The sequence below is a fragment of the Arxiozyma heterogenica genome (genome assembly GCF_036370985.1).
Source record: "Arxiozyma heterogenica strain weizmannii chromosome Unknown scaffold_9, whole genome shotgun sequence".
NCBI lineage: Eukaryota > Fungi > Ascomycota > Saccharomycetes > Saccharomycetales > Saccharomycetaceae > Arxiozyma > Arxiozyma heterogenica.
In genome coordinates this window covers 231,944-254,444 of record NW_027042662.1, presented here as the reverse complement: position 1 = coordinate 254,444, position 22,501 = coordinate 231,944, and the positions used below count along the sequence as shown (strand labels likewise).

Sequence of the window (22,501 nt, the reverse complement as noted above, 5' to 3'; positions counted from 1 at the left end):
ATATTTGGTGCTTTTTACTATGGGTTGATTATGTTTTGTAAAAATTTGACTGTAAGATAAATCAAAAAGATTAGCAGTATAGTTCTAGCGTGTTATATTTATATAATAATTTATGAAGCTAATATATGTTATTGTAGTTATGCTAAATCATGACTGGAGGCTGGCTAGTGTATCTTTCATTTCATTTAATTGTAGTTCAGTGATTTTAATGGATTCTAGTAATTTTTTTATCTCGTAATCTTTTTTATTTTTGGTATTAGTATGATCATTGTCGTGATTATCATCTATTTCTTCTAATTTGCTTGATAACTGTGTCTTTTCTGGGCCATAACCTCTTTCTTCTAACCACTTAGATATACTTTTTTGGGAAGAAACTATTATATTGCTAGTACTCTTATCTGAGCTTTTCATATTCGATCCAGCAGTATTCCTGATTTCATCTTCGTAAACTTGATACAGTGTTTTGAAATTCGGAGTATAGGTATATTCATAGCCATCGATTAGTATTCTTCCTTTACCAACTAATCTTAAGTCATGTTGTACAGTGTTAGAGCAGAACATTGATCTAAACAACATGATAAATACAAAGATTCCAAATAACAAACTAATAATCCCTTTAATAGAAAAAATATCGAAACTCTTCCATAAAGAGAAAAGATAATTAACGATTCCTGTCGAAAACTCTTCTTGAGTAGAATTTGTTATCGCTCCAAGATTGGCGTTCTCTTCGCCTTTTTCTACTGTTGTAGCACTTCTACTTCTGATAGTCTTTGATCTCTTTTTAGTTTTCTTTTCAGAAAGATTTGATATGATAGAATTCAACTGTTCTTTAATGATAGTTGTACTAGATTTTTGACCTTCTATAGAACCTTTTTCGATTGCACTTTTAATAAAGGATTTTCCCGTCCATACAACATTTAGAACTACCAGCATTTTAGTTGTATTGTTAGGACCCCAATAAAAGAAAAATCGAGTCTGTACATTGAATGCATTACCTGAAGGAACATCATGAGAAACAACTATTTGCCTGACACAAATGTAATGGTTGATATCCATATGCTCAATTTTTTCTGTAATTGTACATTTAGTTTGTTTAGGACCCATGGCATTATTTAGTTTTTTAATATATTTGTATTCTCTTTCTTTATTGGTAAATGAAGGAATATCAGAGATATCGCAAGCGTTTTGTTTCTCTAAAATTTGTTTTAAATAGGAGGTGTTGTCACCGTACAATAATTGAAAAATAGTACCTAGAGGGGCATTAAAGATTATATCGTCACTGATGATCACATCATTTTTACTTTTCAAATATTCAGGTTCAGTTGGTTCATGTGTAAGAGGTCCTAACGTTGGTAATGCGCCTAACTTATTATCAGATTCCTCATTTTCATCTATAGATTCTTTACTTTTTTTAGACTGGGATAATGCTCTTTTGGTTGAAGATTTTGTCATATCCTCTTTAACATATTTAGAAATTTCATTATTTTGAATCTTTGTAGTGTTACAAACACCATCATATGCACCCTTTTCAATGGCACTTTTCAACCAACTCTTTGAAGACCATTCAGCCAAGAAGTAGGTAGTAACCTTAGTTGTATTATTAGTATCCCAAGTTAAAATTGTATTTGTTTTAATTGTAAAAGAATTTCCAGATGGGACATCTGGTGTCTTAGATTCCTGGATCACTTGAACATAATCTTCAAGATCATATTTAATGATTTTATCCACAATTAAACATTTTGTTTTGTTTGGGCCAAATCCAAAATGCAACGGTTTATAGTAAAAATATTCACGAGATTTATTTTTCAATAAAGGTGGAATTGGAGAGAGATCAAAATTAGCTTGAGTCTTTAATATAGCTGCTAGTCTACTGGTGTCATCACCATACAAGATTTGTGCTACTTGACCCAAAGGAGCATTGATCACTACTTCACTAACTAATCTTTCATTGGAGACAGGTTTGTAATCAGCTTTAGTAACTGCATGAGTAGCGGGTCCAGGGAAATTATTTGTTGCATTTGTGACTAGAGTATTGCTCTTATTTCTTTTAGATACCGCTAATAGTGATTCATCATCTAACTCATCACTAGAAGTCATGTCTGTATCATTGATATCATCATCTTCGTAGTCACCCATGTCATTATCCTCCTCCATCACATCACCAAATGATGAGTTGCCGCTTGAATTACTTAAACTTATGTCACTGTGTACATTACTCAAATTTTCGTCACTCTCGGCCATTTTAATGTATCTTCTGCCTAAAATGATTTGATTCCAAACATCAGTAATCAAATCAAAAGTTGAATCCCTAGAGATAAAAGACGCAAATATATATTTAGAATGCAAGGTATCAATAACAATCCCGTTAGGAAAGATACCTGCTGTAGTTTTCTTTTCAATTTGAACTATTTCCTTGAATGGGATTATTACTGAACTGACCCAACCTAAAATATTAGAATAGAAACAAAGATGTTGATTTGAGATATATATTCTACCTTGTAACAAAATGTCTCTAGAAAGTGCACAACTGTGATCAACAATCAATTTTTCATCTGGTGATATACCTGAATCCTTGAATAGATGATGGAACTCTGCATTCTTCTTTTCTGAACTGTATTCGATACCGACCAATTCTGCTGGTTTACTATAATCAAAATTGACAACAGGGTCTATCATGTTATCGAAACTAGCAGAAAGATTTCTGGTCTCTGTAACTTCAGTGCTATTTCTTGCTCTATTCATAGATGGCCTTAAGTTTATATTTGGTATAACCTTTGCGATATTCGGAGAAAATGATCTTCTGCCCAAGAAATTTCTTGACATACTCCTTGATTTTCTTTCAGAAGGTATATTACTTGATGGTGTAAGGTTATTGCTGTTGATATCTAAATGTTCGTCGTTAGATAAAGTAGAATACCTTGAATTTCTTTTAATATGTTCAACGTTAGGTACATCTTTTGCAGGAAGGGTCTTTGATCTTTTTCTATTGTATTCTGACAATGGGTTATGTTTAGATACTTCAACATAACTACTGTTTCTGTTAGCAGCTGAAAATTGTTTATTTGAAGGATTTGTTGTGTCATTCTTGAAAGTCAAGGAACTATTTTCCTCATTGTTACTATTTGTTCCTTGCCCATTGATATTATTAACTATGTTGATATTATTATTGTTATTAGTATTAATATGATTATTTTCCATCATTAGACTATCTCCTAATATAGGATGTACTGAATTATTAAATTTTGTATTTGACGAATTATCTTCAAATAAATCTAATGTTAAATTCCCATGACCTAAAGTGGTGATTGTGGGTGGGTCTGGAGAGATATTATTCAAAGAATTGACTGGTTCGAATTTAACTTTTGTTAAACTTGTTAATTCGCTTTGTTCATTGGTAACAGAAGTAGCATCACTATTATTGCTGTTGTCGTTATTTTTATTGGTAGTGTTATGAGCCTTGTTACTGTTACTGTTATTGTTATTGTTATTAATTATATCTCTAGTTGATAAGGAAGATGCGCTTGTATTAGTTGTTAATAATGGATTGCCTGGAGATAACAAAGAGTCTAAATGACGTAAAAATGAAGTACTTCTATTTGGTAATGATTTTGTAGTGTTATTGGCTGTGGCAGTAGTTGAAATTTTTGTTCTGTCGGTATTGATGGTATCTGCTTGGTTGGCTAATTTTGGATTTGAAATATTATTTAAAATTGATTTATGGGTATGAATTACAGAGTTGTTAACGTTGTTGATTGTGGAGGTATCGTGAACATAACCGTTATTATTAATTGAATCTCTTTGAATAGAATCAATATCTTCATGGACATGATTACTATTAATCGACTGATTTAAAGTTGAGATGGACGGTACAATAGAATTTGTTGAGTTGTTAATTTTATTATTTGTGTGATGACCCATAGCAGTATGAGCAAAGGAGAGAATGGTACCAATGATAGAGGTGGAATTATTTGTATCTTCTGTGTCTGAGTTATTGATTGGTGTATTGGTCAGATTATTTGGTGATTTATTCGGGTGGATATTATTTGTTGAAGTAGTATTATTTGTGATTATTGTGTTGCTATCTATATTTTCAGTAACTGGTATCTTGTCATGATCATCATCGTCATCGTCATCATAATTAATATTGTTGTTATTATTACTATTATTATTGTTTGAATTGTTGTTATTATCGATTGGTACAGGGATATTGAAGAAGCCACGTAGATGAGTATTTGAAGAGGTGCTAAGTGAGTGACTATGGGAAAGAGATATATGGTTATGACTATGATTGTTATTATTATTGTTATTGTTATTGTGACTGTGATGACTTAGTTGTTTGATACCAGCTATTGAATTCTGCAAAGATCTTCTTGGCTCATTGAGATCCCTACTTCTACTTGATTTGATAGATTCAATATCAGGCAATTGGTAAGGTGAAGTTAATTTGATAGTAGGTAAAGTTGTTGTTTTGGAGTTACTTTGTGGTTGTTGTGAGGAAGAGGATGTAGTTGATGACACTAGTGGTTTATTGTTGGCATTGTGATTATTTGTAGAATTGCTGAGTTGTAATGATTTACTCTTTTGTCTAATATCTATAGAGTTTGATTTATTGTTGTTGTTGTTATATTTATTTTTATTTCTTTTATATTTAAACCTTGCTAATATACCTCCATCACTTAATGATCTAGTTAAAGAAGTAGTCTTATGGCTATCGTCCTTGGATGAATGTGACCCCATTAAATAAATCAGAAAGTAGAAAAGAAAAAAAAAGATATGTTATGTTATGTTATGTTATTTTTGCTTGTTTTGTTCTATTTTGTCTTGGAAACTTTATAAATCGTTACTTTCGAAGAGTCAAAGAAATACTGACAGGTATAGATGTTTTAGATAGAGACTTAGTGGTAAATTTAGTGTAACTAACCTAGTATACAGTAGCGCTGGGTGGAACATACACAAAAATAAATAAATAAATAAAGGCAAGTTCTTGTCCATTTACTTTCAAGAGCAATAAAACAAACACAAAATGTTTTTGGAAAAAAGGACCATTTTGTTTTGTTTATTCAAATTTCTCAACAGCCTCCTCTTCTTTTTTTTTTTTTTTATTTTTTTTTTTCCTTCTTTCCCCGACGCTGTCACTGCAAGACAATCTCCGTTATTTTCGACGTCGCTGTTTTCTTTTTTCGGGTTCTCCGGTTGTTTAATAAAACAAAAAAGCAAAAAATAGCAGAATCTGTCCACCCAGACACCCGACAAACCGGCATTGCTGTTAAGTCACGGATATCTGGCGGCTTCTGCAATTCCGCACGAATCTCATTGGCAGAACAAAGCAAAACAAAATGAAAAGACAGATGGTGTAAGAGTTGTTGTATATAGATGGATGAATCATATCAATTAGTATAAGTATAAACACCCTTACGTAAGCTCTATATATTACTATTTAATAACCCTGATGTTGTATTATTACTTCTTCTTCTTGTTTTTCTTTTTCTTGTATGATATTAAGAGTTATTTCTTAATATCATTACTAAGATGTATTTAAATAAGATGATTACCCCTGGTATCTCTCTCGATAATCAAAGGCCTCTTGACAAGATCTGATATAATTATCGCTCCCTGGAAATCCTCCAAGCAGATTCAATACCTTATACAAGCCACTGCGCACATGGCTGTACCAATTCTCCACCCAGACACTCAGGTGTTACCCTCGGAATTGCGTATCTACTGGATTTCCAGTTAGGTTCCTTACAGATGGGTTCTGGTGTCTTTGAGCACACTAGTCTTTCTGTTGTTCTGTATAGTTTGCTTTGCTTTGCTCTGCCTTGTATTGCATGGTTTTTTGTGAATTTTATTTTAATATTTTTGTCGAAATTTTTGTAATTTGTAAGAAAAAAAAAAAAAAAACCGATAAAAAGAAATCTTTCTCTTTCTTTCTCTTCTCTGCTACTCTTATTTTTAACAAAAGTATATACATATATTTTTACATGAAGATATAAAAACAACAGGTCAATTAGACACAGTCACACTCTCTACTAAGATGCATAACCATATCCGATGTACACACACATATATATATATTGACAATAAATACAGTATTAATAACAGTACAATATCATAACAATAATATACTTACCAATTATATAATAATAAAATAAAAACAAAATAAAACTTATAAATATATATATATATGTTTAACGATCTTCTGCCCATTCATTTTCACGTCTAATAGCTGCTTCTTCTTCCGGTGTAAAATCATTAACAATATTAAAAGTACGTCTGATCTCCTCAGGCGATCTGCCTCTAATCATCTCAGCAACAACTTTGCAACCAGCATCCAACAGTGGTTTGATATTCAAATAGTTGGCAGCAAGAATGATTTCATATAACATCTCCTGGTCAACTTTCAAAAACTCTCTGTCCCAGGAATCCACAGGTGCTGATTTACGTGAATCATCATCATCTTCGTCTGGAAAATTAGACTCCTTGTGATGCTCTGCCCATTCAATTATCTTTTGTAATACAGATGATCTTACATTAGGTACAGGCATGACGATTTCATCATCATCATCATCATCATCATCATCATCATCCTCATCCTCATCACTATCATTATGAAAATTCGAATCATGCATATCATTCAAATAATTCTTTAATAATATGGATCTTTCTGCAATCTTTCTATCCACTGTAAACCTTTCACCTTCACCACTTACTAATACAACTGTTTGGTTATTTTTAATCCCACTCATGATTATTTGTAAAAAAAAAAAAAAATAAAAATAAAAAACTTTATTGATATATCTTTGTATCTAGCTTACCTAATCACAATCCCTCTCCTTCTCTATCTTTCACTAGATCGCTTCCTCTCCTCTTCTAGAGAAAATAATACAAAAATGATAATAAGAGTTAAAAAACATAGGGAATATACCAAGACATCTCTTTCTCTTCCTCTTCCTCACTCTATACATGTCTCTAGTTCCTTGTTTCTTTGTCTTTGAAACGCAGAAAATTGTCTTTGCCCCATTTTCCTTTCCTTTCCTTTCCTTTCCTTTCTTTCATTCTTTTTTTCTCTTGCAAAAGCAGCTGTTTAGAAAACAAAAACAAAAGAAACAAGCAAATAGAAAGAAAATAAAGGAAAAGACCCCAAATGCACATCAAATTGACAAATATATATACTTATACACACACATACACAACCATACGTTTGTATATATATATATATACGTATATGTATGTACTAGGATATTAGAATTGGAGAATAAAAGGATACACAGGAGATAAGAGAGAAGAGGGAAGAGGGGAAAGGGTGAGACTAAGATGTTACAATACGGAATGTTATATTTCATAATTACTATATACACAACTGGCAAACGTCTTCAAATCTCCTGTTTGTGATATTGTATCAATTATAATATGATAGTCATTGGGTAACGATAATAGTTCCATACAACATTCCTTGGCAGCTAATGCAAACATAGCCACAGGGTATTTGCTCATACTTTCAGTAAATTGATCAACACCGTCTTGTTCTGACTTCTTATTCTGGCCCTTCTTCTTTGTCATCTTAGATTTATTGTCTATTTTCTTGTCGATGGATTCTTTGACTATATTGAATAAACTCTCAGTGATTGATTCCACCACTTTATGAACCCCTCTCATCTTTAGATACCCTCGAGTCTCACTCAACAATTCACTTATTAACTTTCGGTTATTCTTACTATCATCACCATTGTCCTCAGAATATAATAATGCCATGGACTCATCGTCTAAAAGTTGTTGTAAAGTATACGCTTCCATTGATTCATCTGGTAACATGACATCTTCCAATACAATACAAGTAGTAGTAACAGCAGCAGTAGCAACATCATTATTATTACTTCTCTTATCAGCAGTAATAGTAGTATTAGTATTAGTGGTAGTTGTTGTTCTGGTTAAGGGACCAATCTTTAAATTTATATTTTCTCTTATTCTTTCTAATATAGAGTTAAACTCTAATTTTGTTATCCGGTCTTTGACATCTAATCCATTCAACTCAATAGTTACAACATTTTCAATCAATTTATAATATTCTTCCCATCCACGATTGATTAACCACCATGAAATGGATAAATACCCTTGTTCATTAATATATGTGATTTTGTCCCTACCCAACTGTGTATTTGTACCCGAATCCATATTATTAGATCCGTACCATATTCTCTGTTTAACCCAAGAGTATGCATTGTTCAGTGTCAAGTATATTAGGCTCGATTCATTCTGATTCCTTATAGTCTCATTTATAGCTCTCTCTAAATAATCCCTACGAGCCAACACGTTTAATTGAATAGTTATCAAAATTTGAAGGTTGGTAATCATGTAAATTATGGTGACCAATTTAATTAAACTTTTATATTTCAAATCATCCCATAGTTTCTTTTTATTATTCAAAACACCATCATCACTATCCCCATTTTTCTTATCCTTATCATTATCCTCATTAGTATCCTTATTATTATTATTACTATTATTATTACTATTATTATTACTATTATTATTACTATTACTATTATTATTATTATTATTATTATTATTATTATTATTATTTCTTAAAGTCTGTAACAAAATATCTAAATTCATTCCATTCTTATCTAAAACTAATTGCATAACAGGTATCAATTCATTAACAGTATGTGAGATATCCTCTTTAGTTTGTTCAAACCTGCCAGCAATCTGGTTCTGCATTTTTTGCAACTTAATAATTTGGTCTCTTTGTTTAATGATCCATCTCTTCAACATCCAATAGCCAACAACCGTCCCTGTGGTCATCATTAAACCCATCCCAAGGAAAAGCTTCCCTAGTAGTCTCAATATCTGATTTCTGGTGAATCGTTTGCCACTTAAGTTACCATTCGTTGATGTTCCCATTGTTTTTTCCTCAACTGACATCATACAGACAATCACCAATTACTATCTGCTGTCTATCCATCCTTCTTTCTTTCTATACAAACATATACACTCATCCTCACACAAATACACATATACAACTATTATTTATTCACACAAAATCTTCTTAATACTCCACAGATTGTTTGATACGTTTCCTTTTTCTTTCTTGTCACTAAGAAAAAGGAAACATAAGAACAAAAATAAAAAAGGAAGACAACATGAGGAAAGAGCAGAAAAGAAGTTTATTAATCAAATGATTAAGACAGTCGTATGAAAAGGTTAAAGAGCAAGAGCAATTTGTTATTACTATTAGTGTAATCGATGATCCTCATATCTTGGTAAGGCATCACTATACTAACTTCTAACACACACACACATACCTTAAAAGGATAATGTCACAAGATCTAGATAATTTTATGGCTATTACAGATTGCCAGGATTCACAGTTGGCACAAAGTTTTATCGAAATGGGGAATGGCGATTTAAATACCGCCATATCTCTATATTTTGAACATGGTACATCTCATAACACTAATCCAATAACAACAACGGCACTAGATACCAGCAATGATGCCGCTATGGCTGAATCTTTTCAAAATGAGGAGAACGTTAGAGAACCAATGCAATTTCGCCAAGAAGTGTTAACTGAGTCAAGTCCCAGCACAGGATTAATCTATGGTGGTATTGGTGGGTCTTTCCAACCGCTAACCAATGTGCGGGATATGTTTGATACGTCTCGTCCCGTTGGTGTGTTCAATCAAAGATTAGAAAATCATGATTATTATAATAGCGCTGATGATAATGATAATATTACAAACCAATCTGACTCTGATTCTAATTCAAATAGTGATAGTGACTTGAATAGTTCTAATGATAGCGATGAATATGAATATGTGGAAGAACCTGTAATGGAAATAGACGAGGATGGGAACATTCAAGAATCCCTGCGTTTGGTCAAAAAATTGAAGACTTACTCCAAAGAAGAACGATTAGCACGTTTATTTAGACCACCCTTTGAAATCATGGCTAAACTGACCTTAGATGGTGCAAGAGCTAAAGGTAGACGTCCAGGAAAGATGAAATGGATTATGATCAATATTCAGGATAATGGCATCTTTCAATGTCAAGCATTGAATAGAGATGTCTGGTCTTCAAAACGGATCAGAAAGATCATTAAAAAAAAATTCATTTTCTTACAATATCAGTTCGAGTCGAGGATGGCCCAACAATATCTAAATTATTATAATTTACGTGATAAGGACCTACTGCCCCATATCGCTATTTTGGATCCCATGACTGGTGAAAGATTGAAACAATGGAATACTTATCTTCCAACAGAAGACCAGTTTCTAAATGAAATAAATAAGTTCTTGAATGAATATTCCTTAGACCCAACAGCATCCAATCCAATAATGAAAGAACCTACACCAGAATTAGATCCAACTACATTAACTGAAGAACAACAAATGGATATGGCCATTAGACAATCCTTGAATATTGATAACAATTCTAATAGAAAATTGTCAATAAAAGATATAGATACTGACGAAAATAGACATAAAGATGCAGATGAAGATTCTACAATAGGTATAGCACACAATGCTGATCTGTTTGATTCTATAAAAGCAACAGAACACAAGGAACCAGAAAACCAACCTGGTATAACAACAAGATTACAAATACGTACTGGTGATGGTAAAAGATTTATTAGAAGATTCAACATTAAAACAGATACTGTTAGAACTATATACGAGGTGATTAAATCTGAGATGCCAGGCTATGAATCCTGTCATTTCATCTTAAGTGATCATCAAAGAAACAATTTAATAGAAAAGTTGGATCAATCCATTGAAGATGCTGGATTAAAAAATAGTTCCTTATTATTAGAAACCGCTACTAATGATGACGAGTGATAAACTAATCTGGAGTGCTTTTCCTTTTGCCCTTGTTTATTTTTATATTTATACTAACTTTTTTTACTCTTATTGATATCAATACTACATGCCTGTTTTCTCTTCCTTAACTAACTAATATACAGATACACATAGATAGATACACACACACAGATATATATATATAATGTTTATGCATAATGTTTATTCAAATGAATAAATACTTCTAAACAACACTATATAAATATACCTATCATCTTGGTTTCGGTAATCATTCCAATATTGTTTTCTCTTCTTCACATCATTATCCCTCAGACATGAGCTCTTTTATAAAAGAGATAAAGATTCTTGCATTCAATCACAGGCAATTTTCTTTGTCTTTTAATAATAATACTTTATTTCAATTCAATCAACTTTGAACTGTTCGAGTTGCAAGAAAAAAAAAAACCTAATATTTTAATAAAGAAACTGCTTAAATTGTACTCAAAACCACACAAACCTTTAAACAAAAATGCAAATGTAAAAGAAAGAACTGCCTGCTTACTCTTATTCTATTTCATAAGTTAGAAAGATCGGTGTTACTATATACACATAAATATATATTCATAGAGTGTACAGTAAGATAGCAATAAACACAAACCGTGTTTCCGAAGATTATTTAACTGCAAATAATTATTAAAAAATAGTAAGAATGTGGTTTAGTTTGAATAGAAGATACAAATGCATAAATACCTTTTTACTTCTATTTCTGTTAGTAACTAATCTCACAACAGTATTGGCTACAAACTCTTCTCATACAAATAATTGGGCAGTGTTAGTCTCTACATCTAGATTTTGGTTCAACTATAGACACATGGCCAATGTTTTAAGTATGTATAGGACCGTGAAAAGATTAGGAATCCCAGATTCCCAAATTATTTTGATGTTAAGTGATGATGTTGCATGTAATTCAAGAAATCTCTATCCAGGCAGTGTGTTTAATAACAAGGACCACGCTATTGACCTATATGGTGAATCAGTGGAAGTAGATTATAGAGGTTATGAAGTCACAGTGGAAAATTTTATCAGATTACTGACCGATAGATGGTCAGAAAACCAACCCAAATCGAAGAGACTGCTAACTGATGAAAATTCTAATATTTTTATTTACATGACTGGACATGGTGGGAATGATTTCCTTAAATTCCAGGATGCAGAAGAGATCGCTTCTGAAGATATAGCTGACGCCTTTGCACAAATGTATGAAAAGAAAAGATACAATGAAATATTGTTCATGATTGATACCTGTCAAGCAAACACAATGTTTTCAAAGTTTTATTCACCAAACATCATAGCTGTTGGATCAAGTGAAATCGAGGAGAGTTCATATTCACATCATTCAGATGTAGAAATCGGTGTAGCTGTTATTGATAGATTCACATATTATACTCTGGAATATTTAGAACAAATAGAAAAGAATTCTACTTTGACTTTGAAAGATTTGTTTGATTCATATACATTTGAAAAAGTTCATTCTCATACTGGTGTCAGAACAGATTTGTTTCAAAGAGATATCAAGGATGTCTTAATAACAGATTTCTTCGGTAACGTTCAAAATATTATACCCGAAGATAAACTCTCAACATCATACCAAGATAGTATCAGTGACGAGAAATTAAATAGTGATATCAAAGCTTTAGTACAACTAGCTATGGATGCTAAATTTAGAAGAAACCACATATCTAAATCTATAGAAAATAATCATACAAATGACATGAAGTCAGATAATAATAAACAACAAGTTAAAAAGTACAAATTAAAAAATATTAGCAAAGATAATAATCAGTTCTCGAATACACATATTAGTAATAAAACAGGTTTTGCTAAAATTCATCTTCTTCCTATTATTGTTGGTATTATTATTTTAATAGTGTCAAATTCTTTAGGAAAGAAAATTTGAAGATAATTACAAAGAGAAACCTTACATCTATTTCTATTCTTATATACCTACATACCAGTAAAGACACATATATATACGTATATACATATACATATGGGCATAACATAATAGTTATTACATCTTTAATCTTATAATAGTTTGTAAGGCTTTTCAGCCTAACCTAAAACAGTTAATCAAAAAGAAGGTTAAGAAAAGATCAAAAAAGTAAAAAAAAAATAATAAGTTTAAACACGATTAGAAAGTGTTTTTAACTGGATTATTCAATAATACCTGAATTAACTTACAGCTTCTAGCTTACCCCAGTTGAGAAAAATATTTCAATTAGTTATTAAAAAGAATCAATATCCATAATTTTAACATTATCATAGTTTGTGTGTGTTTACTCATTCAAACAAGTTCCATGTTTCTATGCTTCAAAGATTTGGATCTTTATTTAAAAAACCAAGCTTTTTAGATATTAAATGGTTCATTCAGTGTAAAACATTTCAACACCTAAGTTTAAATAAAGTAAAATGCTACAATGAATCAAATAGAAATACTTTGAATTTCCGATTAAGAGATTATCAAAGAGAAGCAGTTAATACGTGTGTAAAATATGTAACGTCAGGACATGTAAAACGAATTGGTGTCTCATTAGCTACAGGTGGTGGAAAAACTGTTATATTCTCTCATCTAATTGACAAATTGAATCAAATGAAGTTGAAACAAAAATCAAATGACCAAACTTTTAGACGTTTCAAGACCTTAATACTTGTACATAGAAGGGAACTAGCATTTCAAGCTCTGAATACAATTAGACATTTTAATCCAACAACTAATGTTCAGTTAGAAATGTCCCAACATCATGCTAACGTAGGAGAGGCAGATACAATTATTGCATCTGTACTATCTCTCGTACAAAGGTTAGACAAATATGATCCAAATAATATTGATTTAATTATTGTAGATGAAGCACATCATATTGTGGCAGACACATATATGAAGATTCTTAAACATTTCCATGCAGCTAATGAAAAATCAAGGATTCCAGTTATTGGATTTAGTGCTACTTTTGAAAGAGCAGATAAAAAAGCACTCTCTCAAGCATTAGACGAAATTGTTTATCATAAAGGTGTTATGGAAATGATTGACGAAAAATGGCTTTGTGAAGGAAGATTCACTAATGTCAAAATATCTATTAACCTAGATAATGTTAAAAAAAACAACTCTGATTTTGTTCTAAAAAGTCTTTCTTCTGTAGTTAACACGCCTGAGACAAACGACATAATTATCGAGACCTATCTACGTATGAGATTACAACATAATATTAAATCAACATTGGTATTTGGTGTAGATAAAAATCATGTTAAGACATTAAATAAAGTTTTTTTACAAAGGGGAGTAAAATCTGATTATATTACATCTGATACCAAATCGCTAGACCGAGATAATATTATGAAAGCTTTTAAAAATGGTGAATGTGAAGTACTAATAAATTGTGGTATCCTCACAGAGGGGACTGATATTCCGAATATTGATTGTATTCTATTGTGCCGTCCCACTTGTTCTCGACCATTATTAATTCAGATGATTGGAAGAGGGCTAAGGTTACATAAGGGAAAAAAACACTGTCATATAGTAGACTTTGTTAATGCATCCAATGTCGGAGTAATATCTATTCCAACTTTATTTGGAATAACTGAAGCAAATGTTCCAATCAATGATATGACTATCAGTCAGATGGAAAGTTTGAAGAAATCTATCGAGGCGAGAAAAATAGAAGCAAAAAGATGTCAAGAAGCTGAACAAGCAGCTAAGCAATTGGAGGAAATGAAAAAGGAAGATCTCAAACAAATAACTCTATTAAAAGAATATCAAAAATACATTAAATCTGCTAATGTGACTTTATTATCTTATGATTCTTTTAAAGATTATTATCTTGGAAAACATAAAAATATTTTTGACAAAATTTTAAGAAAAAATCATAAATCTGGGTTTAATTTTGAACAAGAATCACAGTTTTTCGAGAAATGTAAGTATCAATGGACTCAAATTAATTCAGATAGTTGGGCTTTGCCTTTACAACATAGATATTTACGGATAGATAGAACCAAAAATCCACAGCATTATATTTTGAAAATATACACTAAGATACCTTCTGGCGTCAATAATGACATAAGTAAATGGTTTAGTAAAGGTAAACCATTCATAAGTAATTTACCTACTATTTTAAAAGAAGTTGAGGAAATTGTTACGAGTGTGCAGAGACAACATAGTAGATTTGACACAAGATTTAAAAGAAGAATTCCATACATCGACTATTCCAAAAATTCTAGATGGAGAAGACAGCCAGCGACCTCAAAACAACTCACATATCTTAGGAAAAAGTTTAATGAAGTTTACAGAAAACACAAATCTGAGTTTCCTCAATTAGATCAATCTTTGATAGACTCATACCTAAAGAAGCTATTAAGAGGAGCTGCAGCTGATCTTACCTTTGCTACAACTATTGCTCCTATATACCCAGTAAAATCGTTATTAAAATTGATAAATTTTGGTACTACCATGAAAACAGACCAATTTACTTAGTCTTATCAACAGCATGTGTATATAAATAATTAATTATTTCTCCCTTTCTCTATTCATTACTACTTGTATTTTTTATGTACTTACATTTATACAATCAAATTATCCCATTGCATTCTAACACACGTATAAATCAAACAATCATGGAGAACCTAAAACAAAACCCCTCTTTTTTCTCATTTAATTTGGTTTTTTGTTTCCTTCAATCTGAAACACATATCCGCATCAGATCTGGTTTCGGAACAAGTGGGGTTTATGCTCGAGATCTTCGAATCGGAAGAAAAGTTAACGTATAGAAGAAAAAAAAAAAGAACCACAACAAAAAAAACTAGATCTGAAACAGATCTGAAACACAACTATTTTAAAACAATGATGTGTCAGAGTATATAAAAGTAATCAAAGACACAGACAACGAAGAAAAAATCAAAGATAAAATTTATAAAACAACAACAAAGAAATCTCAACTTGTCTCATCAGATTTGTTCCGTTATTTTACAGATGGATTTCTTGATGGTGAATGAGTAAACGTTTGTTTTTTTGCCAGTGTAATTTTTGCTTAAGTCATTGCTGTCATAACGTCTCTATAGCTCATCTATATCTATTCCACTGTCTAATGTTTTGCATTCGTAAAGCTTGACAAATTAATGCTGATTTACATGAAATCGTTTTTCTTATTTCAAAACAAAGGATTATTAACTTGTCTCATAAGAAACCAAAGATATATTTGCCATTGCTAGTATAATTAATATTAAAATAAAATAAAAAAAATAATTTTAAAGTAAAAGCAAAAAGAAGAGTGCACATACATATACATACACTGAGAATAAGTTGATATAGTTATGAATCATATGGAAAACAGGACAGAAACAATTCTCAAAAGTGAATTGGAGTCCACTGAAACTATGGTTAATGCTAGTAAACCGCATGATGTTGAGGAATCGTTGAGGTTAATTGATGATTTAAAATATTTTTTAGCAACAGCTCCTGCCAATTGGCAAGAAAACCAAATTATTAGAAGATATTATCTCAACAGTGAACATGGTTTTGTCTCTTGTGTGCTTTGGAACAATGTCTATTATATCACTGGAACAGATATAGTTAAATGTTGTCTGTATCGAATGCAAAAATTCGGTAGGACAATTGTGCAGAAGAAGAAATTCGAAGAAGGAATATTCTCTGATTTAAGGAATTTAAAATGTGGGATAGATGCCACTTTAGAACAACCTAAATCTGAATTCTTACAGTTCTTATACAGAAATTCATGTTTAAAGACACAAAAAAAACAAAAAGTATTCTTCTGGTTCAGTGTCCCACATGATAAGTTATTTGCTGATGCCCTTGAAAGAGATCTAAAAAGAGAGGAAACCTCTAGTCAACAAACAACAACAAAAGCTATTTTTGAACCTGCAATTTCGTTTCATTTTGATTCTAAATGTGGTATTCGTCTTTATCACCAACTGTTATCTCATACGCAAAATAAAAGGCTAATTATTAATGAGAACCGACTTGAGCCATTTGTTAATCCAGAAACTAATAGTAAAGATAACTCCCATGAGACGGTCCTTAGTTTATCCCCAATTATAATCAATGATAATTCACCACCAAACACACAAGAACTATCATATAATGAGATAAAAGATATAGAAAATAATATGGATGATTTAACTAATGAAGGATTTTCGAATAATTCACAATCAGTTCAATCAAATGCTCCCGCCAGTGCTGATAATGAAATTGAATTGGATAACAAAGAAATAGCTGATATAGATTCACCTGTATTGAACAATGAGGACGAAGATAATTACGAAACATATTCATCCAACCCATTAGAAGGTATCAATAAATATAGTATAGATGAAAATGGTGATGATAATAATAGATCATCGGCAACTGTAAAACAGACAATTGATGCCAAGTCAACCACAAACAACTTTGAAGATATACCATTTGATTACTTCCCAATAAATATTGAATATTCGAAGAGAGATGAAGTTATGGAATCTCCTTCATTTCAAAACTATATGACACTGATGGATTATGAAATGAACGATGTTGAAAAACCCACCAGTACAACATCAGCTGTTTCTGTAAAGAAAAAGAATATCAAAGTTAAGAAACACACTAATTCTATTGCATATCAGGGAAATATGATTGATCCGCTTTTATTAAACTATAATGATGACTTTGATTTCTCCTCAAATGCAAAAGATTTCATAAATATTAGTGGAGATGCTGATCGAATACATGATAACTTCAAGAATGTTAATGATGCATTTGAAGAATTTAACAAAGATATATTCCAACCGAGAATAAACCATTATAATACACAATATCCATATAGTTCCTATATGAATTTAAACATTCCACAGATAGCGACACTCCCCACATATCAGACTGAAATTCGACCACAAACTATCGATCAACAGCCTTTCACTCGATTTGATAATATCTTTACACCTCAAAGTGTATACAAGGATTATATCAATATGTCACGATCACAAAATAAACCGCCGGCTCCATTATCACAACAACAGATAGAATTTTTTGATTGGAATGTACTATTGCAACCAACCTCAAATCTACCTCATTTGTCTACCGCTCACAGTTTGACTGCCTATACTCCAGGATATAGAGCCACTATGCCTCAAACAGTATGGATTCAATCTCCATATACAACTAGTGGGCAGAACCAATACCACCAAACAAGAACTCCCTTAATGACAACGAGAAGAAGACAATTTCGTAACTTGACACCAGCAACTAGTATGAACAAATATTCAAAAATTAATAAAAGTAACAAGGTAACTAAACCTGTTTATGATAAAAATAAGCATCTATCAAAAGAAAAACAATCAACAGTTTCAAAGAAGAAGTAAAATATTCAGATAGACAGCATACCATATAATGTGTTATAAGCTTTTTTGTGACTTTTTTGCTGTTTATAGGAACACATTCATTAACAGGAAATTGATTTTCAGATATTTAAAGTTTTATGTTATTGCAATTTCAATAAATATTGAACAACCATACATGAAAAGACATTTAAATATATTTACACATTTATAGATATAACATTCTATAGAGCTATATATTCATGTAATCATAAGGACACTCTGCAAGTACTAAATTTTTTTTAAAAAAGTAACATAAGATATAATAAGATCTTTTATAAAACGTCATTTGTACAAATATTCTTATACATACATATATTCAGACATATTTATTCATTTGAAAATTGATTCATTTCATTAGCTTCAATATATTGATTTAAGGACAACTGCCTAATTTGGTTCATCAACTCTTCGTCCTGTGCTCTCATAGCTTGCGCATTTAACAAATCTTTTTCATCAATAAAACTTTTTACTGTTTCAATTACATATATATCTTCTTTTGAATTTGGCCGCGGAGGTAAAACATCAAATTCGTAAACTTCATAATCAGACCAAACAAAAGAAGGAATACTTGCCATAACTGAAGATTCTTCTGATAGTATCGCAAACCTTAATAAATTAATTGGAATATTTTTAATATAAAATACATTATCAATTTCTATTTTATTACCACTGAATAGATTACTAGCTGCTAACTTAATCTTATCATCTTTATAGTGTGTGAATAACTTAGTCAAATTATTATGTAAAAAGGTTAATTCTTTACTGGACTTCCATAAAAGTGAAAATCTAGCTAAATATACCTTGTATTCGATTAAATTCGATGCATTATCTCCAATCGTTAATCCATTTAATAGAGTAACATCCCCTGCCAATTTTTCTATGTATAATTGACCTAACAATGGTGCATGTTGTTTAAAACATTTTAACAATTCATTTTCTGCACATTCAATCTCTCCAAGTTTTAAATAACTTAATACTACACCCATAGAAAACCCCCATGTATACCATTCTTTGTAACAGTTCATAATAGGTAATTTGGAAAGTTCAATAATATACTGATAATCATTGGATAAAAGTAAGTAATGATCCATGAAATATCGGCAACCTAATGGATCCTCCATCGGATTTAAAGAAAGCAACACTTTGGTCCATTCACTAGCAGTGGCTACTGCACCTCTTTGAGCCAACACTAATATGTAGCGGAAAATAGTTAAATAAAATTGTCTATTAAAGAAATAAATATAAGGTAATTGACATGATGTAGAGTTGAAAAGTATATTATGTTTTAAAGCTCTATCAAATACGAATAGAGCTCTTTGTAATAAACCATTTGTATTAGATTTGTCGCCTTGTCTCACTGCAATCAATGCTACTTGTAATAAACCTGGTACATGATATGGGGCTTGTGAAGCAATTAAATTAATTAATGCTTCATGATCCGGGTGTGTAATAACATTTAAGTAGAATTCTATCATTGCTTTTCTATTTAGTTCATCATTCAAAGGTTCAAATTTATAAAAATTAATATTTTTCTTCCATCGATTTATATCTTCTTGAATAGTGTCTTTCCAGTCTATTGGTCTTTGCCATAATTGCCAATCTAATAGTTCAGAATCAGTTAGTAACTTCATGGCTAATTCCCCTCTTGGAGTTGGCAACCAATCATTCCTTACTTTTGTAAATTGTAAACGATGTACATTACCACCAGGTCCATTAGGAACAGACCGATGATCTTTCCCACCCCAATTTCTAACCAATCTTCTGAGTCTCTGAATTTGTTTCAACTGTTGTGGAGAGATCGATGTTGATGATAAAGAATCAATATCATCTAAGGATTTCACGGAAATATCATCAAATAGCAACTTGAATTCAGTATGTGGATCCAATTTTTTAAAATCTGTATTAAATTTAGTATCTTTAAGAGAAGATATTGGAAATTTTGTAAAACCTACATCATATTTCAACTCATTAACAATAACATTAGGGGTTTTATAGTTATCAAACCATTCTTTCTTTGTAGAATTGAACTTATTAATGTCTGTTTCCGACTCCGACGCGGTAAAAAATTCGTCTTCATTATTGTTAGGATTTATATTTCCAGTGCCATTTAAATTTTTAAGGTTTTGAATATCTTTCTTTTGGTACTGCAATAATAATTTATCAAACTCTTCATCATCCTTTATGCTATTGCTAATACCATTCTTGGATTGTTTTTTATTTTTATTCTCATGTTTTTTCTTATTTTTAGATCTTCTTTTAGATTTTTGAGATTTACTTGGCAAGTATATTTTAACTGGTACATTGATTTTTTTGTTATCCACCTGAGGGTTTTCTCTGTGATTAACTTCACTTTTAGTATTAAAAATATCGTGATCACCAGTCCCCAAATCCTTCTCGTCATCCTCATCATCTTGATTCATTAATGCAAATATATTTTGTGGTTGCGCTGGTTTAGATAATGAAACAGTTTCATCGTCTGTTACGTCATTAGAAAGTGCAGGAGATGTAGATTTGGAGAGAATTGAAGCTAATAATTCCTCATCGTTTTGTAATTTCCTTAATGCTCTTGAACTCATCGCTTAGCAATATAAAAAAAGATAAAAATGAAAATAGAAAAAGAAAAGTAAATCTAAAAAATAAAATGGATGCCACTCCTTCCTTTATATCGATAGAGAACTACAAAATGGTTTTTGAAATTTCTCTTAGACTGTTTTATGTATGTCTACTCTTTTTAATGGGAAAAAATGTCAAAATAATTATTCTTTTCAATTATTTTTCTTATGGTTTAAATTTATTACTAAATATTCAAAAATATTTAAATGCAAAAAAAAAAAAATTTCAGAAGATTATAAAAAATCGATGAGCTTAAAAAAAAAAAATCGTAATAATATATTAATTATTAGGTTTTAAGTAATAATTCATAAACGTACATTGATAGACTGTTAAAGCAATCACTAATATATAGTAAAATTGATATTATTTCAAAGAAATAGGAGATAAAACAAAATACAAAACCAAGAGAGAAAGATACATAGATGACTAAGTCGAGGAAGCAAAAGTTAAAGAAACAAGATTTTTTGAAAAAGAAATTGAAAGTTGGTAAGAAAACTGCCAAACCAAGTAATTTAACTGACACATCCTTTGTGGCAAAGACAATTTCAGTTAAAAACCAACATTTGGATGACGATCACCATAATGACTTAAGTAAAAGGTTCCCCTTATTAAAACATCACAATTCGACGGTAAGAAAAGAAACATTGAATATATATTTTAAAGCTCTTCCAGAGATTATAAAGACTAGATTAATGGTTCCTTTATTGACACAAGCGATACCACTAATCTGCGATGATAGCAAAGATGTACGAGATGCATTAATCGAATTACTGGAAGGTATCGGTGATTTAGATCCACATGTTCTTATATTGCACTGCAATGTGTTTGTTTTATATATTAATATGTCAATGACCCATATTATTCCACGTGTCCAGGCTGATTCAAGCAGATTTTTGATGTGCTTATTGAAATATTGTGGTGATGAGATTGTTAGAAGGGCTTGGTTGAAATTGATGCAAGGGCTGTTGAATCTTTTAGGGTGGAATACAAAAGTAGGTACAAATCAAGCATCTGGTGTACTTCAAACCAGAAAGAAAGATTTAAAGTTTACGAAGGCTCATTTGGAGACGTTATTTCATTTAGTTGAATTAGGGTGTACGGATCAGTCCAACATAAGAGACAAAGAAACATCATCAGACGATAATAATTTGATAGAAAAAAATAAATATTTAATTCCAAATTTCCCCCAACCTTTTGAACATCTCAAATTGTTTGAAAGACAATTAAAGCAATATGGCAATGTAACTTTTGAAAGTAGTAATAATGGATCTACCGCGAACAAATCTAGAATAACAATTGCTGGTACTAGTAATAATACTAATACCACTAGCACCAATAGTAATAAAATGGGCACAGGTCTGTTTACTGTGACTACAAATTCCTTGGCAAATCAAGATTTGGAGAGCCGTCAATCTATATTCCAATCGAACTTCCAAGAAACCATTTCAAAACAATGCCAATTACTTATTAAAGAAGGTGGAGAATGTGGTAAAGCTGCAAATAATCTTCAAAATTTGATTTCACAGATATCTAGCTGATTCCACTAATATAAATAGTATATATATATATATATATACTATTTAATATTGAGCACTCTGTTGCCTCTGTCAGTGTATTCATTCTCATGCAAAGGAAATATCTGTATGATGTATCTATCAAACAATGCAGTGGATATA

General features: G+C 31.1%; 9 protein-coding genes across 9 annotated transcripts; 5 read left to right on the top strand and 4 right to left on the bottom strand.

Moving 5' to 3' along the window:
• Positions 1 to 147: 147 nt before the first annotated feature.
• YSP2 (Ysp2p) lies at positions 148 to 4,737 on the bottom strand (the record flags this gene model as incomplete). Its single annotated transcript, XM_064861598.1, has 1 exon — positions 148 to 4,737. The coding sequence occupies one exon, from the start codon at positions 4,735 to 4,737 to the stop codon at positions 148 to 150; it is 4,590 nt and encodes a 1,529-aa protein (XP_064716553.1).
• Positions 4,738 to 6,188: 1,451 nt separating this feature from the next.
• On the bottom strand, positions 6,189 to 6,746 carry SKP1 (SCF ubiquitin ligase subunit SKP1; the record flags this gene model as incomplete). Its single annotated transcript, XM_064861597.1, has 1 exon — positions 6,189 to 6,746. The coding sequence occupies one exon, from the start codon at positions 6,744 to 6,746 to the stop codon at positions 6,189 to 6,191; it is 558 nt and encodes a 185-aa protein (XP_064716552.1).
• Positions 6,747 to 7,332: 586 nt separating this feature from the next.
• PEX3 (Pex3p) lies at positions 7,333 to 8,925 on the bottom strand (the record flags this gene model as incomplete). Its single annotated transcript, XM_064861596.1, has 1 exon — positions 7,333 to 8,925. One exon carries the CDS (start codon positions 8,923 to 8,925, stop codon positions 7,333 to 7,335), a length of 1,593 nt encoding a protein of 530 aa, XP_064716551.1.
• A 389-nt stretch (positions 8,926 to 9,314) lies between these two features.
• Positions 9,315 to 10,835, top strand: UBX5 (DNA protein crosslink repair co-factor UBX5; the record flags this gene model as incomplete). The annotated part of the gene is made up of 1 exon (XM_064861595.1): positions 9,315 to 10,835. One exon carries the CDS (start codon positions 9,315 to 9,317, stop codon positions 10,833 to 10,835), a length of 1,521 nt encoding a protein of 506 aa, XP_064716550.1.
• A 670-nt stretch (positions 10,836 to 11,505) lies between these two features.
• On the top strand, positions 11,506 to 12,753 carry GPI8 (GPI-anchor transamidase; the record flags this gene model as incomplete). Its single annotated transcript, XM_064861594.1, has 1 exon — positions 11,506 to 12,753. One exon carries the CDS (start codon positions 11,506 to 11,508, stop codon positions 12,751 to 12,753), a length of 1,248 nt encoding a protein of 415 aa, XP_064716549.1.
• A 408-nt stretch (positions 12,754 to 13,161) lies between these two features.
• On the top strand, positions 13,162 to 15,321 carry IRC3 (double-stranded DNA-dependent ATPase; the record flags this gene model as incomplete). Its single annotated transcript, XM_064861593.1, has 1 exon — positions 13,162 to 15,321. One exon carries the CDS (start codon positions 13,162 to 13,164, stop codon positions 15,319 to 15,321), a length of 2,160 nt encoding a protein of 719 aa, XP_064716548.1.
• An 836-nt stretch (positions 15,322 to 16,157) lies between these two features.
• Positions 16,158 to 18,194, top strand: PWA37_005135 (STE domain-containing protein; the record flags this gene model as incomplete). The annotated part of the gene is made up of 1 exon (XM_064861592.1): positions 16,158 to 18,194. The coding sequence occupies one exon, from the start codon at positions 16,158 to 16,160 to the stop codon at positions 18,192 to 18,194; it is 2,037 nt and encodes a 678-aa protein (XP_064716547.1).
• A 344-nt stretch (positions 18,195 to 18,538) lies between these two features.
• RQC1 (Rqc1p) lies at positions 18,539 to 20,788 on the bottom strand (the record flags this gene model as incomplete). Its single annotated transcript, XM_064861591.1, has 1 exon — positions 18,539 to 20,788. One exon carries the CDS (start codon positions 20,786 to 20,788, stop codon positions 18,539 to 18,541), a length of 2,250 nt encoding a protein of 749 aa, XP_064716546.1.
• A 459-nt stretch (positions 20,789 to 21,247) lies between these two features.
• On the top strand, positions 21,248 to 22,363 carry IPI1 (Ipi1p; the record flags this gene model as incomplete). Its single annotated transcript, XM_064861590.1, has 1 exon — positions 21,248 to 22,363. The coding sequence occupies one exon, from the start codon at positions 21,248 to 21,250 to the stop codon at positions 22,361 to 22,363; it is 1,116 nt and encodes a 371-aa protein (XP_064716545.1).
• Between the last annotated feature and the right edge of the window lie 138 nt (positions 22,364 to 22,501).